Here is a 16177-nt window from a genome sequence, read left to right as displayed (position 1 = left end):
CTTCGTCCGCAGAAGCAGAGATGACCTGAGATGACAGACCTCCCAGGGTTTTCTAACCTGAGTTCTATTCTCCCTAGGCACACCCCTCTGAGCTTATCCCAGCAGCCAAGTAGGCTCCTAGAATGGAGGGCTACTGGGTTTTCAGGAGGCAGTTTGTACCTGTGTTTTGGCTCTTCTTGTTCTGATAAGAGCGTTTTCATTCATACTCCTGTGTGAGTGTCTTAGGGGAGGGAGGTGGGGCAGGGTTGCATTCTCTCATCCTCTCTCTCCTTCTTTCTGCAGAAAACCCCTATAGACGGCTGCCGTGTGACTGCCACGGAAGCATGCCCGGAAAGACGGCCATAGAGCTCGGCCCTTTGTGGTATGTGTCACTTATACCGGCCAGGATTGCATTACCAGGGGTGATGTGGCCTTAATGTGGATGAGTTAAACAGTTTTAAAGACTAAAATATGGCCACCTCTTTCTCTTTAGACCCAGCTAGTAACAAATGGCATCATTTGAGATTCACTTCTTTCTTTCCTCTGCTTTGCTGCTGTCAGTGCTAAAAGGGTGTATAGGAGAAGAGGAAAATAGCCTAGATAAGCTGCCTAGGGTAGCTAAGGGGCACAGTGGAGAGAGGGCCCAGTCTGTATTTAGGAAAACCCGAGTTCCAATCCTGCCTCAAATACTTACTAGCAGTATGACCCTGGCTAAGTCATTTACTTCTGTCTGCTTCAGTTTCCTCATCTCTAAAATGGGGGTAATAGCACCTACCTCACAGGATTCTTGTGAGCATCCAGTGAGATAATTAATTATAAAGGGCTCAGCACAGTGCCTGGCACATAGAAAGCACTATATCAATGTTCTCTATTGTCATTATTGTTATAATTCACAAACAAGATTATTAGTCCCTGAATAAATTGGAAGTTGACTGTCTATGTTAAGCAGGAGCTTTTAAAAACATATAATTATAAAACCACAATGTATGTTTTGAAGGTTTCCCTCTCACCTCTGACACTGGCATAGTTTAAATGAAAAGTGTGTATGTCAAAACACAAGAGGCGAAATGCATGTCACGTGGAAGTCAGGAGACCTAAGCTCTATGCTGACTGTCCTCGTAACTAGCAGGGTCGTCTCAAGCCAATCACTTCGTTTGTCTGGCCTTCAGTCGCAAAGTGAGGTGCTAAGATTAGGCGGTCTTTAAAGTCTCTTCTGCCACTGACATTTGGAAGACAGCATGACGTGGTACAAAGGGGACTTAAGCCTGGAGTGCAGAGAGACCTGGGTTTGAATCCCACCTCTAACACTCAAGCCTCAAACTCCATGTGGGTGAAATGTGAATAATAGTGAGAAATGAGGCTTTGGGAAAGGGTCAAATAATATAATGTGATGGGTATGGCTGGAGGAGAAGTACTGAGTGTGGAATCAGAAGCCCATCTCATCCTGCCCAGGCCCCTGATTCCCGTGTGGCTTCAGACAGTCTTCACCTCCTAGAGCTTCCTTTTCTTCATCTGTAAAATAAGGGGTTGGAACTGAATGTTCCTGAAGGTCCCTTCTAGCTTTAAAGTGTACGTACTTTGCAAACCCAAATGCCTTATTGAACTGTGGTTATGAGATGTCTACTACATTGGCCATGCTTACTACCATCATGTCAGCTCCTTTTCCTGCACAAACTAAGTATGAGTTGTAGGGATCTTAACAGTTTTAAGTTTTTATTCAGAACTTTCACCTCAAGCCTGCTCTGGGAGATATCACAGGACCCGTAGCAAGGTGAAAAGAGATAGATTCTATTACTTCTCAAAAGTAACAATAAAAAGATGGAATTAAGAGGAACATCCTGAGTTAGATTTTCCATAGGTAATTTTGTTGTTGCTGCTCTCATCATAGAATTTCAGTTAGAAGGAGCTTCAGGAGATCATCTAATTTAGCCCATACCCAAAAAGGAATTCCATCTACAGCATTCCTAGCACCATCCCCAAGTCATCTAAGCTTCCCTTAAAGACCTTCAATAATCTGAGAACTCTGTACTTCCCCAAGGTTTCTATAGCTCTGAAAAGCACTGCACTATATAAAATAGATCAATAAAGAAACAGTTTATGGGGGAAATGGACATAAGGACACAAGGCTCAAAAATGACACCTGAATGTCTCATTTTTTAAAAAAGATAGGAACCCAGTAAAAATAGGAGCACAGTTGGATACATGTGAAATGGTTAAGAAATACATAAATAATAAATAGTGATGAGGGCAGCTTGGTGGTACAGTGGATAGAGCACCAGCCCTGAATTCAGGAGGACCTGAGCTCAAATCCAGCCTGAGACACTTAACACTTACTACCCGTGTGACCCTGGGCAAGTCATTTAACCCCAATTGCTTCACCCAAAAATAAATAGATATAAATAAATAAATAGATACATACATAGATTAGATAGAAAAATAGATACATAGATTAGAGAGAGAGATGGAGAGATGGTCGGTCTGGACTCTGGAGGCTAGAGGGGAAGAAGAGGAAATCAGACCTCCTCAGCTTACAATTCCTACAGTACCAGAAAATATACAATAAATATGACACTTTGCCTTGACAAAGACCTGAAATTTGCTTATGGAAGTGGGCACTGGAAGGGCTGCAGCTTGAGAGTTATTACAAAGTGGTACAATTTTCTGTGTTCATCTTACTTTCTCATGGGAAAAAAAAATAACACTGAGGCAAATTCAAAATTTGTGTTATTCTCAAAATGTTCCCTCACATATCGATCACATTGGAACAGATTTACATTTTTTGAAATAGACATTATATCAGAAGTGACTATGTGTTTGCATTGTACAGGTCCATAGATCTGCCTCTTAAATTTAATCCCTGTTACTCCTAGTTCTGCGCACCAAGTAACAAAATTAAAATTCTTCTTTGATATAACAACCCTTCAAATACTGGATACAGCTGTCACATATTCCCCAAGTCTTCTCTCCCGGCTAAACTCCCATAAAAGACAGCATGATACAAAGGAAAGGCGAAGGGTCTGAAATCCCTTGATTGAAATGCTAGCTCTTCTGCTAATTAACCATCTGATCTTGAGTAAGTCACCATGACACTCTGTGCTACATCTTTGTCATCTGTAAATTAAAGGAGTTGTACTATGATGACCTAAATTCCCTTCTGACTTGTGTGTGTGTGTGTGTGTGTGTGTGTGTGTGTGTGTGTGTGTGTGTGTGTGTGTGTGTAGTCCTTTCAAACAGTCCTTGTATGTCATCTTTGTGAGGCCCCTCTCCATCCTAATCTATATTCTTATCAACATTCCTAAAACATAGTGCCCACAGTGGAACAAAATACTCCAGATTTGATTTGATTGGAACAGAGTACATTGGGATAGTAATCTAAATTGTTTTTCAATATTCTTCTTTATCAGTGTAGCCTAAAATCACATTCATTTTTTGTGGCTGCCATGTTATACTTTTGACTCATTGTGTTTCCTACCCCCCACCCTGGTCTTTTTCACATAAACTGTTATGTAGCCATAAAATACTCCAATATATTAAGCATCTGAAATTTATTTTTTCAAGCATGGGTAGTTTTTTATTTTTAATTATATAACCTTTTAGGACCAATACACAACAGTAACTTCTCCCTCAAAGTTCCACAATCACCTGCTTGGCATTTATTGGCATATATGGGTTAGCCATATTTTCATTTGTATTATAATAGTATTTTTTATTTAGTCTGAATTCTTTTCTTTTCTTTCTTTTTTTTTTTGGTGAGGCAGTTGGGGTTAAGTGACTTGCGCAGGGTCACACAGCTAGTAAGTGTTAAGTGTCTGAGGCTGGATTTGAACTCAGGTCCTCCTGACTCCAGGGTTGGTGCTCTATCCACCGTGCCACCTAGCTGCCCCTATTTAGTCTGAATTCTAAAGGCAGAGACAGTGTCTTAGATTTCTTTGTTTCTTTCTCCAGTACCCAAGAGAAAGTACCTTACACATAGCAGAAACATGGATTTCTTTTTCTTAACTAATCCCACTAGATTTATTATTAAGCAGTGGAACTGAGATTGTTAAATAAGTAGCAAGGAGATTTAGACCTGAATCATAAATTCTATAGAAAATTAACCATCCCAGTGTCACATAATTATGTAGATCAGTTAATGGTTCAATAATAGAGTTCTTTTCCTTTAAAAACTATACGCATTTCTCAAGCTCAGTGTTCATTTTATTTTCTTTCTTTGTCTAGGTCAGGTTCCCTCTTTAATACTGGATTCCTCCGAAGAATGCTGTTTGAAGCAGTTCAGCATGGTTTAGACGACATTCAGCCCCTAATAAAGACTTTAATCTGTGAGGCAGAGTGCACCACTCTAAAACAGTTTTCAATTCATGCACCTACAAGTCTCAATAAGCAAGGTGACTAAGGAAATGGCATAACACTTAACCAAAAATATTCTTTATCTTTATTGGAATTTAATGATGCAATGAGCTATTATGCTTTCAGCTAAGATTCCCTTTTCAGAATGAACAGAGGGGAAATTTTTTAAATTATGAGAAATTACTGTATATAATTATATGCTAGCAAATCTGAGAATTCAAAAGAAGTAGATGGTTGTCTACAATAGAGGTGTGTTAAATTCAAATAGAAACAGGGCCACTAACCTTCGGGCCTACAGACTGACTTAGAAAAACATGTGTTAACATTATGTTATATCATATTTTTGAAGAACAATTTATATCTACACTGCAAAAATTCTTTTGAAAAATGTAGAACTAAGTCCCTCTTGTTTCAAGTCACAGTTGTTGGTCTAAGATCAGACTATCCATCATATAATTTGTGTCCATGCTTAAAGGGATAGAACATTGATAGCTTTAGTTGGTGGATTATTTTAAATTAGAAACTAAAGGTTCTTTGTTATTTAATTAATCTCTTTTCTTACCGATAGAAAAGTACTGTTGAGGGTCCTAAAAGTAGTCTGACCATAAATTTCTGTAGGACTTTTTGGGTTTTATCCATGTAACTCAAAAAAGTTGTTCATCCTTTTTTGCTACTTTCATCTGTAAATGTATTCATGGTATAATCTGGCTAGCCCTTGATTAAGAGCTGGGACTGTTATCCCCACCTTTTCCTCCATCTATAAATTCAAAGGTAATTCAAATAAAAATCAGGTGGTGGGGGAACAGCATCAAAGATTTCAAATTTAGTCTAATTTTTGTTGTCACAGTCATTTTATAAAATATTTTATTCTCATTTGCTCTTTATCTTTTAGAGGAATGTGGTGTAGTTATTAAAACTCCAGATACTGGAACCGATTATTATGTTGTACATGGTATGTATTTTATTTATCAAAAAATATAGAAAAGTCTTGTTCTTTATGGCATTGTATGCATTGAAAATACTTTACTAGCAATTATATACTTATCTAGCCTAATGACATTTGGATGTATTAAAGGAGACAGAAGTGCCTTTCAGATCTAAGAAAGATTTCATTTTATTTGGCAAGGTTTCAGCTAAGTATGTGATTATATTCATTATTTAAATATAAGTAATCTCTGTATGCTATGAGAACTCTCTAATGTGAGCATTTGATTAATCAAAATGCCATATTCCTCAGCCTTGAGAGTTTTTAGTATACCTATATGCTAATTAATTGAGTTGCTTGTCCATATTTTACTCATTAGGCAGTGCAAGTTCTTTGGAGTGTTTAGATTTAAATATTTTGCCAGATTTCTGTTTTTAATGAACCATATGTAGCTTTTCATTACATAAAACCTCAGCTTTAAAATGTTTTTTGGATATGTGCCCCCAAAAGTACAGAGAAAAGTGTTCGTTTTTTCCCTGAAAGAGTACTAAACTAGGAGAGGAGAGATCTAGGTTTATGTCCCAAATCTTTTATTTCCCTCGTAGAGAGGAAGGAAGTGTTGTCTGGTTGGGGTGGGGGTGGGGGGTAATTTTTTTATTGCTATCAAGACAGCTTGGCACATTTTAACCAGCACCAAATGCTTTTGATCTGGTTACTGTTTTACAATATACTGTAAGTTCTGGGAGTGCTTTTCCCCTTTCATTTCTACATTTTCCAATCATTTCCCTTAATATTCCAGATCTTTTGTTCTCCAACTGAATTTTGTTATTTTTGCCTAGCTCTTTAAAGTATTTTCTAGATAGTTTAATTGGGATAGCACTAAATCTACAAATTAACCTTGGAAGTATTTTCATCTCTTTATATTGCCACAGCCCAGCCACAAGCACTGAATATTCAAAAGGAGGTGTGTTTCATCATCTGTCCTCTGCATCCATCATTAGGCATTGTATTTAATATTAATTAATTAAAATTTAGTTCATCAGACTGGATGCATTTTTACTTATTATTCCAAGCTCTGGACATTTTTGTGAATTGTGTTTTTTTGTGAGTCCATCAACAAACAAGTTTTATTGACATCATTCTATTTATTATGCTGCACTGTGAAAGATAAAATATATAAGACAGCACCTACCTTTAAGGAGTTTAAAATCTAGTTGGAAAGAGGAACTTTTGGGGCGGGGGGGGGGGGGGGACAATGAGTGTTAAGTGTCTTGCCCAGGGTCACATAGCTAGTAAGTTTCAAGTGTCTGAGGTCGAATTTGAACTCAGGTCCTCCTGAATCCAGGACCAATGCTTTATCCACTGCACCACCTAGCTGCCCCCCAAACTTTTCATGTTCACATCATTGGCCCTGTGAGGGAGGAAAGGCAAATATCATGCCCATTTTGTTTATGAGGAAACTGAGAACAAGAAATTAAGTGATAGCAGAGGGAGTTGAATTACAACATCCAGCCTTAAGCCAGGTCTTTTGACTCTTGAGTCCAGCAGCATTATATAAAAATATCGTAATATATTACTAGTATTTCCTAAAGAAGTGATTGTATTAATTTTTTTTTACATGACTCTAAGGAAGGAGAAGAGGACACATTTAAAACAAAGGCTTAATTGGCACAGCAAAAATATATCTTTCCTGTTTATGGCACTGTACCAAAACTTTCCAAGATCTTTTATAAACATGCTGTTGTGTATGTCTTTAAAGAAAATTGACCAATGTTTCAATATTACAGGAAAGAGGAAAAGTAATGAAATGTGTAGAAATGCTACCAAGAAGCAAAAGGCCGACATCAATGCTGAACATCCTCCCTTTTACTACAACATCCATAGACACAGCATCAAGGGAATGAACATGCCAAAGTAAGAGGGTACCTTAGGGACAGTTGGTTTGGAAAGCCGTCAGGTTTGGATGGAAAGGGGAGCGCTCATCACTTTTCCTTTCTGTTTGGCAGGTTAAATAAGTTTCTGCAGTCTCTCTCCCAAGCAGGCTTCCGGGTAAGCCGCACCCATTTTGACCCCATGGGAGTCCGTACAGATGCACCACTGAGCCAATTCAAAGCTATCCTTACAAAGTACAGCATGCCCACCTACACTGGAGGACAGTCAGAGGGTCACCTACAGTCAGCAGCTGATGATACAAGAACAGACTCCATCCCCATGTCCGTGGATGGCAGACCTGATGAGGCCGTGGGGAATGATAAATCCACTGATGAGAGCTTGTTCCCAGATGTCCTGACAGATGACTGGAGACCTCCTGCTCTGTAATTTCAGTCCTGTGATGTAACAGATATAAAAAAGCAGTCCTATTTTTATATAGAAACCTCAGCAGTTCCTAATTGGTTTCTAAGTTGGTTTGGAAAGCAATGCTTTGAAACTTTCTTATTCTAAAGGAGACAATTTCAGAATTTTCCAAATGTTTCATGTGATGCAAGTTTTGTGCTTGATGTCACCCCTCTGGTTAAATAACCTGGAAGCATTTCACAGCTGACTGTTGTGTACGTTTCTCATAGCAGTTTTGAAATCCTTTCAATTGCACATTACCACTTGAGCCTATTCCCCATGTTTATGGTAAATAAACTTTTTATGGGGCAGATGGAGAAGCCAGGAGCCTTTAAGCATCACCATGACCTTGAACTTACAAGTGTTTCTTCTAGGCCTACATTGTGTCTCACAATTAAGTAGCTAAGAGTATTGGCACTGCTCACGCAGTCCTAACAACCAACTGATCAGTCAGATGTCTATCTGTGCCAAAAATAAAAATGACAAATGTTTTGCAAGGGAAAGGGACTAATGTGCAGCAAATTTTTCATATGCACTTGAGGCTCCTTTTTTATTATAGTGTAATTCATCAGGCACTAGACTTCTTAGACATGTAAGAGATCAACAGGTGAATGATCTCATTGCCTCATACGCTGCATAAACACATTAATCTGGTTGTAATCTGCCTTTTAAAAGTAAAATATGTTATCTTATGAAGTGAATTTTCATTTTCAGTGTTAAGCATTATATTAAAAGCATTTTATATGAGCATCAGTAAAAAGACTAAAAATAGGTTTAAAATGTTTTTCCCCCATCCCCTCTATCATTTGAAGAGTATTTTGGGCAAAAAGGTTTGGAATATGCTTTTCTGCTCTTATTTTATCCTTTTAGATGGTTGGATTACTTCTAAGAGAATATTAGTATTTTACTCTTTTTTGTTGGTTTTGGGGTTGGTTTTTTTTTTGGGGGGGGGTTAGTATTTTACTCTTGAAAGAGCTTTTTAGGACCATTAACTTTTTTTTTTTTTTTTGGTGAGGCAATTGGGGTTAAGTGACTTGCCCAGGGTCACACAGCTAGTAAGTGTCAAGTGTCTGAGGCCAGATTTGAACTCAGGTCCTCCTGACTCCAGGGCTGGTGCTCTAGCCACTGCGCCACCTAGCTGCCCCTAGGATCCTTAACTTTTTTTTTTTCTCAGTGAGGCAATTGGGGTTAAGTGGCTTGCCCAGGGTCACACAGCTAGTAAGTGTTAAGTGTCTGAGGCCGGATTTGAACTCAGGTACTCCTGACAGAACCATTAACTTTTAAGACTTAAATAATATCACAAGTTGTTACAAAACTGCAAACCTCTTCCCTCTTCATTCAAGGTTATTGAGATACTTTTCTACCAACATTTTTTAAACTTCCCAAAGTATTAGAGCTTGCTTTAAGAGAAACATTTTGGGTTGGGGCAAAGATGTGGGGAGGAAAGGGGCGAGACTTGTGATTTCACTGGCATGGGGATCTCCTACCAATGCAGATTTTACAACTTCTCTTTTGAGAGAGTTGCCAGTGGCACTGAGGGATTACATAGCCAGAATGTGTCAGTGGCCAAATTTGAACTCTGTGCTCCATCAACCATGTCACCCTCTCATAAAAGCAGCTAAATAGGTTAAATGTTATTCCTTGGTGAATTTTGGAGGAAATCCAGTGGTAGCTTGTGACACTTCAAAAAAAGAATTGTCTGGGGACTTTGACCTCGAATATTTTGACTTTCATTGTTCTTTTCAAAGTTTTCATACTAAATGAATAATCACTTCACTATGAAAAAAGTGTTCCTTATAGTTCACTCTCATTTTGCAAGCCCAGGTTTTCTCCTGAAGTTAGTTCAGTTCACATTGACAACATGGTGGTCCTCAAATGGTTGTAAAGAAAATAAATAATTACAGAATGTCTTTATAATTCCTTGAAGCTTGTTAGAGGAAAGAAGTGTTCCAGTCAATTACAGCTTGGGAAAAAAATCTATTGATTAGTATGAAAAACGAGTACCTAACTACCATTTAAGTACCTGCTTGTAAGTCATAATGCTACATGGTGTAGCATTCTGGGAGAACTCTCATAATTTCTCATGAACACTTGAGATAGCTTGAGCTATCAACCTCTGCTGAATGAAAGCCACATCTGCATCTTCTGGGCTCCACTGTCTGACTTTCACGTCTTCCAGACATTTCCACCTGGATATCCCTCACGGTCATCTCAAACTTCACTTTTTCTAAAACCCAGCTCTTCCACCCACAGCTAGTATTCTACTGTCTCTAATACTAAGTCAGTGTTAACTATCCTTAACTACTTCCTCTTCTTTCACACCAAATTAGCCACCAAGCTTATTTTCATCATCCTTCATACCTTGAGCTTTTGCTTTTTACTCAGTTTAAGGGTTAGATGGGAACTCAGCAGCCAGCTAGCCCAATCTATATGCAACACATAATGCATATCCTGTAAGCTTCCTAGAGCCGCTAGAAGACCTTCAATGAGAGAAACCCAGTGCCTCCCAAAGTAATTCATTCTACTTAAAGATAATTATAATTTTTAGGAAGTTCTCCCTTATATCAAGCATAAATTTGCTTCATCAACTCCCCAACCACCCCGCCCCTTCTAATTCTGCCCTCTTGAGTCAGTAAGATCAACTCAACTCTTCAGTATTGGGTCACATGAACATACACATCTTTTTCAGGCTAAAAATTCCCCAATTCCTTCCATTTGTATATGGTTGCTCTCCAATGGATATGGGGTCTATGGGGTGTTCAGGGAGGACCAGCACCTCTGGTACAAGGGCTTGCCAAGCCTTTTTCAGAGCTGCTCATCCATCCCCTGTCACTGCTCCCAATTGTGACTCCAAGAAGCCATAGCGTGCACAGTAGCCTTACCCTGGTAAAACCATCTCAGCAGATGGGCTGAACCAGTTGGAGCGTGACCTACAGGCTTCAAACCTGTCTGAGTTAGGGGATACTTACCCCAAGCCGACTTCCCCTGGCAGAGTGGGTGGATAAGAATGGTTTGTTCCGACAGACATGTAGGTGGCTGAAGCTGTGGAGCACTTGGAGGTTGGTTAGACATCAAAGATGTCAAGGTCATCGGCCATCACCAGGTGTCTTGACCTTCGTCCTGCCGATGGGCTTAAATGTCTCTGGAAGAGACAGGCTGACAACGTTATGCACTTCTGCCCCACTTAAATCCAACTCACATGGGAATGAAGACATTCTGTGACGTCATTGGTCCTCTGCAAAACAAAAGACAAACTCTGGAGGCTCTAGTTTCTCAATCCCTCTCCTAAGATGTATAAGATGTGGTACCCCAAGTCAAACAGTGTTTCAGATGTGTTCTGACCAGGGCAGACCCGTGTATGGTCGGACTATCTCGTCTCATTCCTAAAAGTTAGGGGTCTCAATGCAGCCTAAGATCAATTAACTGTTTTGACTGCAGTAGTACATACTCATTGAATTTGTGGCCCACCAAAACCTCCAGATCTTTTCCAAATCAGCTTCTCTTATAGGATCCATTTTTAGAACTTACATGTACATCACTTTATATTTATTCTTCAGGCTTAGCTTGGAAAGGTAGTGTCACAGTATATGAAATTACAGGACCTATCTGCCTCTGCCTGCCCCTAAGCGTCATATCCAGCTTGGCCTCCTATTCTGGCCTATCATGATCTTTTTGGATCCTGTCATCCAGGATAGGAACTAGATCTTTAATTTCATTGGCAGAGAGAAATCCCTGAAGAGGAGTACCTTCTATGCAATTTTATAGTCTTAGCTGCCTAGAAAGATTAAGGGAATTTATCCAGGGTCGTATCTCCAGTAAATATAAGAAGTGAGACTTGAAGCAAGATCTTCCTGGCTCTGAGGCCATTACTATCCAATTAACCACAGCTTCCTCTCACGTCACTGATAAGGACTTTAAGGTAGCTGAAAGTCGAATAGTCCTGCAGATCCCTAGAACATTCATGAACAATTAATGACTACCTTTCTTTGTATCCCTAATGCTTAGAACAATGCCTCACACATGATAAGCAAAGTAAGTGCTTAATAAGTTCTTGTTGACTGAAATCCCAAATGATTCTGAAACCCTATAGGTCATCATCAAACCCCACCCCACCCACCATCTCATGGCTTATTCCCATCCTCTTCTAACCTCCCACCCCCAAGTCCTGACAAAATGCTACCCACCCCTTCCATTGTACTCTCTGGGATACCTGTTCCAGAGGAAACATCCTTTTGTCCTAAATCTTTTCCTCTTTCACTCCTTCCATCTTCCAGCAATCAACAAAACTTGAGGGGCAGCTAGGTGGCGCAGTGGATAGAGCACTGGCCCTGAAGTCAGGAGGGCCTGAGTTCAAATCTAGCCTCGGACACTTGATACTAGCTGTGTGACCCTGGGCAAGTTACTTAACCCCAATCGCCTCACACACACACAAAAAAAAAATCAACAAAACTTGGCTCCTGCCCTTCCTCTCCCCGCCCCCAAGCCCCATGGCAGCCTTCCTGGCCACCCTTTTCCAGTACTGGCTGTATTTTCACTCATTCCCCTCCCCTTCAGCTGGAAACGGGAATTCTCCCCCTACCGGGGGACTCTTTCAAATACCCTAACCACTTAGTTCCTCATCCTCTTCAGTTCCTATGACCTACTCTTCCACCTCACCTTAGCCACACACAAGCCATACTCTTGGTCTTGCCGTCATTTACAAATGCATCCATCTTCAAGAAGTCTGAAATCCCCTTATTTAGTCATAATCCATTGGCTTCCCTTACTAAATCCTATTCTTTGTCCACACCATGAACTCCAATCCTCTCACCCCTTCAGTTCTCTCCCAGGCAATCACTGCTGCAGTAGCTACACTCTCCTCTTTTATCTACCTTGACCCCGTGATGAACCATTTCAACTCTTACTCTCTTCATCTATCACTCTTATGCTTTCTGCCTCTATCTAGTGGTCATCTTGCTCCTTACCAACGAAAACTCCCCTCTACTTGCACTAATGATCTCATCCTATCTCATCTCCTCCAACAGGTTTGCCACTGTGTCATCTCCAGTCATCACTTAAATTCAGCTTCTCTCTGTCTACAGGGTCCTTCCTTATCACCTATAAACATGTCCGTGTCTCCCATGGGACTCTGTCCTGGGCTCTTGTCTTCCTCTACATGGTTTCACTTGGTGATCTCATCTACTCCCATGGATTTAATTATCTCCATGCTAATGATTTTCTAACTTATCTATCCTACCCTCTCTGCTGGCTATTTTCACATCTCCAGCTGCCTTTCTGACATTTCAAACTGGATGTCCAGTAGACATCTCAATATGTCCAAAATGGAATTCATTTATTCTTTCCCCCTAAACACTCCCACCTCTCCAAACCTCTTTAGGGCAACACCTTCCCCCCTAGTCTCTCAGGCTCACAGCGTAGGTAGGTAGGTATTATCCTCGACTTCACTATCTCTCACCCCTGATATTCAATCTTTTGCCAAGATCTGCTGATTTCACCTTTGCAATATCTCTCAAATACATCCCACTTTCTCCTCAGAGACTGCCACCACACTGGTGCAGGCCTTCACCTCAAAGCTGGACTACTGCAATGGTTTGTGGTGGGTTGGCCTGCACAAACAAGTCCTTCCCTACTGCAGTGCACCAAGTGATTTTCCTGAAGTGCAGATCTGACCCATAGTCCCCTACTCAATAAACCTCAAGGATCAAATACAAAATCCTTAGTTTGGCATTCAAAGCCCTTAATAATTCAGCCCCCTCTTACCTTTCCAGTCTTGCACCTTACTCCCCACCACATACCCTTCAATCCAGTGACACTGGCCTCCTGGCTGTATCGTAAACAAGACAATCCATCTCTCAGCTCAAGGGTTTTCTCTGGCTCTCTCCTCTGCTCTGACTACTGACTTCCCAGGCTTTTTGCAAGTCCCAATTAAAATCTCACCTTTTATTGGAAACCTTTGTTAAGGGCTAAAATTCTAGCTAGTCTGTCTAAAATATTTAATGAGTGGTCGCCAATAAATTATAAGCTTTAGCAAGAGTTAGACTTTTAAGCGTTTATTAAGGAGAATAAGAATTTGATAAAGAGAGAAGAAAAGGCCTAGATTCCTATCTATTAAAGGGAGAGCCCATTTCTAGCTCCCTTCTCCGCCAGAGTCCAGAGGAAAGAGCCGAGACTGAGCGCCAGTCTCTTCCTTCCTCCTCCCACTAGTCCGCGTCACTTCCTGACTCCTGAAGAAAAGACTCCTGGTCTTGCCCTCAAAGACCTTCCCTTCATGGGCAGAACTCTTCTACAGTAAGTATCCAGCAGGTGGCATTATTCCAATCGTTACACCTTTCCCAACATTTCTTAATTCTATTGCCTTCCCTCTCAATTATTTCCTATTTTTCATGTATGTAACTTATTCATACAAATTTGTTTCCTAGTCTGCTCCATTAGATTATGAGCATCTGGAGGGCAGGAACTCTTGTGCTCTTTTTGTATCCTCAGGACTTAGCATGATCCTGGCATAATAGGCACCTATTAAATGTTCACTGAATGACTGCATAAACTTATGAATGATCATTCTTTGGGTCTTGCCAGGCAACCACTTACAAATCCATCTAATCAAACTATTATTTAAACTTTATCTCCATCTTTTCCACAACAAAATCATAAGACTTGATTAAATGTTTTAATAAATCTCGATAAATCATCAATGTCATGTCCCTTAAGTATTGGTTCATAAATACTGTCAAAAAAGAAAAGGTTAGTCTAGACCTTTTCTTGACAAAATTTTACTGGCTCTTTATGATCCCTTTCTTTACTAGATGTTCACTAACAATTTTTTCACCAGTAACGTCCTAGAATTTTGCCAGAATTTTAAATCAAGCTCATTACAAGCTCATAGTTGTTTCCTCTTTCCTTATTAAAAACAATTTTTGAGATGTTGACCCTAGACAATCCTAAACTACTTTCATATTTTTCCATATTCTTTCAAGTACAACTGACAGCATCTCAACCAAGCTTATTTGTCAGTTATTCCAATACACCAAAACAGGGTTCACGTGAGCTGGATGACTAACTCCATCAAGGGCCCCTAGGTTATACTTTCATGAACTTACTTCAAACTTCCATTAGCCACTTTTGTTCTTTGTTTCCGAGTCCAGAGGTCTTTTTCCTTGTCAGGACACAGCAGCAACTTAGGAATTGAACAGCTTTACTTACCTTCTCTGTCATTACCCCATCCACCCCAAACAGTGGTGCGATCCCTCTTTTGCTCCTACTCTTTGCCAACATACTTTAAAAACTTTCATTGTCCATGACTTTTCCTCTTATCTGGCATTCTGTATGCAGTTCTAGGAGCCACATTTAAAGAAGGAGCTAGAGAGTCATCTGACCTAGGCAACCAGATTGATTGAGTTAATGCCACGTGAGGCCCTCTTAAAGAAGCTCAATGTTCAAGGTTAAAGAGAAGAGTCAGATAGAAAAACTGAGACACCACTTGTATCACACTGTTTTCCCTGCTCAGAATGCTTCAGTGGCTCACCATAGTGTATAAGACAGGACTCAAATTTATTACTCTCGATCCAAGACCCTATACACGATCTAACCCTATTTTCTTGTCTCATTACTCCCTAATACAAATCTTCTACTCAAGCCAAAATATTCCCTACAGAAGTAGCCAATGATACTGGCTGTGACCTCTCTGGCTTCCTTTTAAGTCCCAACTAGAATCCCATCTTCTACAGGAAGACTTTCCCAAGCCCTCTGAACTGTGGTGCCTTCCCCTCTTTTACTTATTCCCTATTTATCCTGTGGCACAGTGGATAAATGAGGACCTGAGTTCAAATCTCACCTCAAACACTTTCTAGCTGGGTGATCCTGGGTAAGACACAACTCCAAATTCAAGATGTAAATCTTGAAACTGGACCCAGATGGCTCTGGAGGAGGGAGTAAGATTGGTGACCTAGCACAGCCCTCCCTCGCTTAAATCTAATTCACTGCAAGTCACCTCTTCCAGAAGGAAGGACAATGTCTTGTATGTAGGCTGTATTCGTAGGCTCAGAAGAGCCTTCGTTCATATTCCCTCTGGCTGAAATTAACAATACATACACTTTCCCCCCACCCCTATAATCTATACCATCTTTCAAGGATAAACTTAAATCTTCCATAAACCTTCAGCTTTTAGAACAAGACCATATACACATGTATTTTCATTTGTCCTTAGTTTTATGAAAACATGCTCCCTGACTTCAAAATGCTACAATCTAGTTAACTGATATTTGTCCAAATATGATTTTACTTCTGTAACTCCTACCTTCTATGAAAATTTGAGCTGATTATAAAATGGGCATTTAATAATTGATCCATTAAAGACTTACTATAAATATAAATTTCATTATGGGGGACTGGATCAGATGATCTCTAAGGTCCCTTCCAACTCTAAATCCCATGATGCAGGGAGAAATATTAAGGGGTTGAGAATATCATAGTATTCTGATAGGAAATAATTTCAGTGGAAATTGTAGAAATCCCCTAATTTAGTATGTTCAGACTTCAGATAAGACACCATGCTCATCCTGAGGACAGAAAAGAACTAAGTTGGAATCCATGTCA

General features: G+C 40.0%; 1 protein-coding gene across 3 annotated transcripts in view; it reads left to right on the top strand.

The window, feature by feature from the left end:
• TRMT1L (tRNA methyltransferase 1 like) overlaps positions 1-8590 on the top strand; it is a 48934-nt gene extending 40344 nt beyond the window's left edge. For all 3 annotated transcript variants that reach the window (XM_043999630.1, XM_043999628.1, XM_043999629.1), the window contains 5 exons: positions 283-361; positions 4198-4364; positions 5219-5278; positions 7039-7165; positions 7258-8590. In XM_043999630.1, the coding sequence (XP_043855565.1) occupies positions 283-361; positions 4198-4364; positions 5219-5278; positions 7039-7165; positions 7258-7570 (746 nt within the window). In that variant the 3' untranslated portion in view covers positions 7571-8590. The remainder of the gene's footprint in view (positions 1-282; positions 362-4197; positions 4365-5218; positions 5279-7038; positions 7166-7257) is intronic.
• Positions 8591-16177: the final 7587 nt, after the last annotated feature.

This window comes from Dromiciops gliroides, chromosome 4 (genome assembly GCF_019393635.1).
Source record: "Dromiciops gliroides isolate mDroGli1 chromosome 4, mDroGli1.pri, whole genome shotgun sequence".
Taxonomy (NCBI): domain Eukaryota; kingdom Metazoa; phylum Chordata; class Mammalia; order Microbiotheria; family Microbiotheriidae; genus Dromiciops; species Dromiciops gliroides.
Note: the sequence above shows the minus strand (reverse complement) of the source record. Positions and strands in the feature narration are given on the sequence as shown.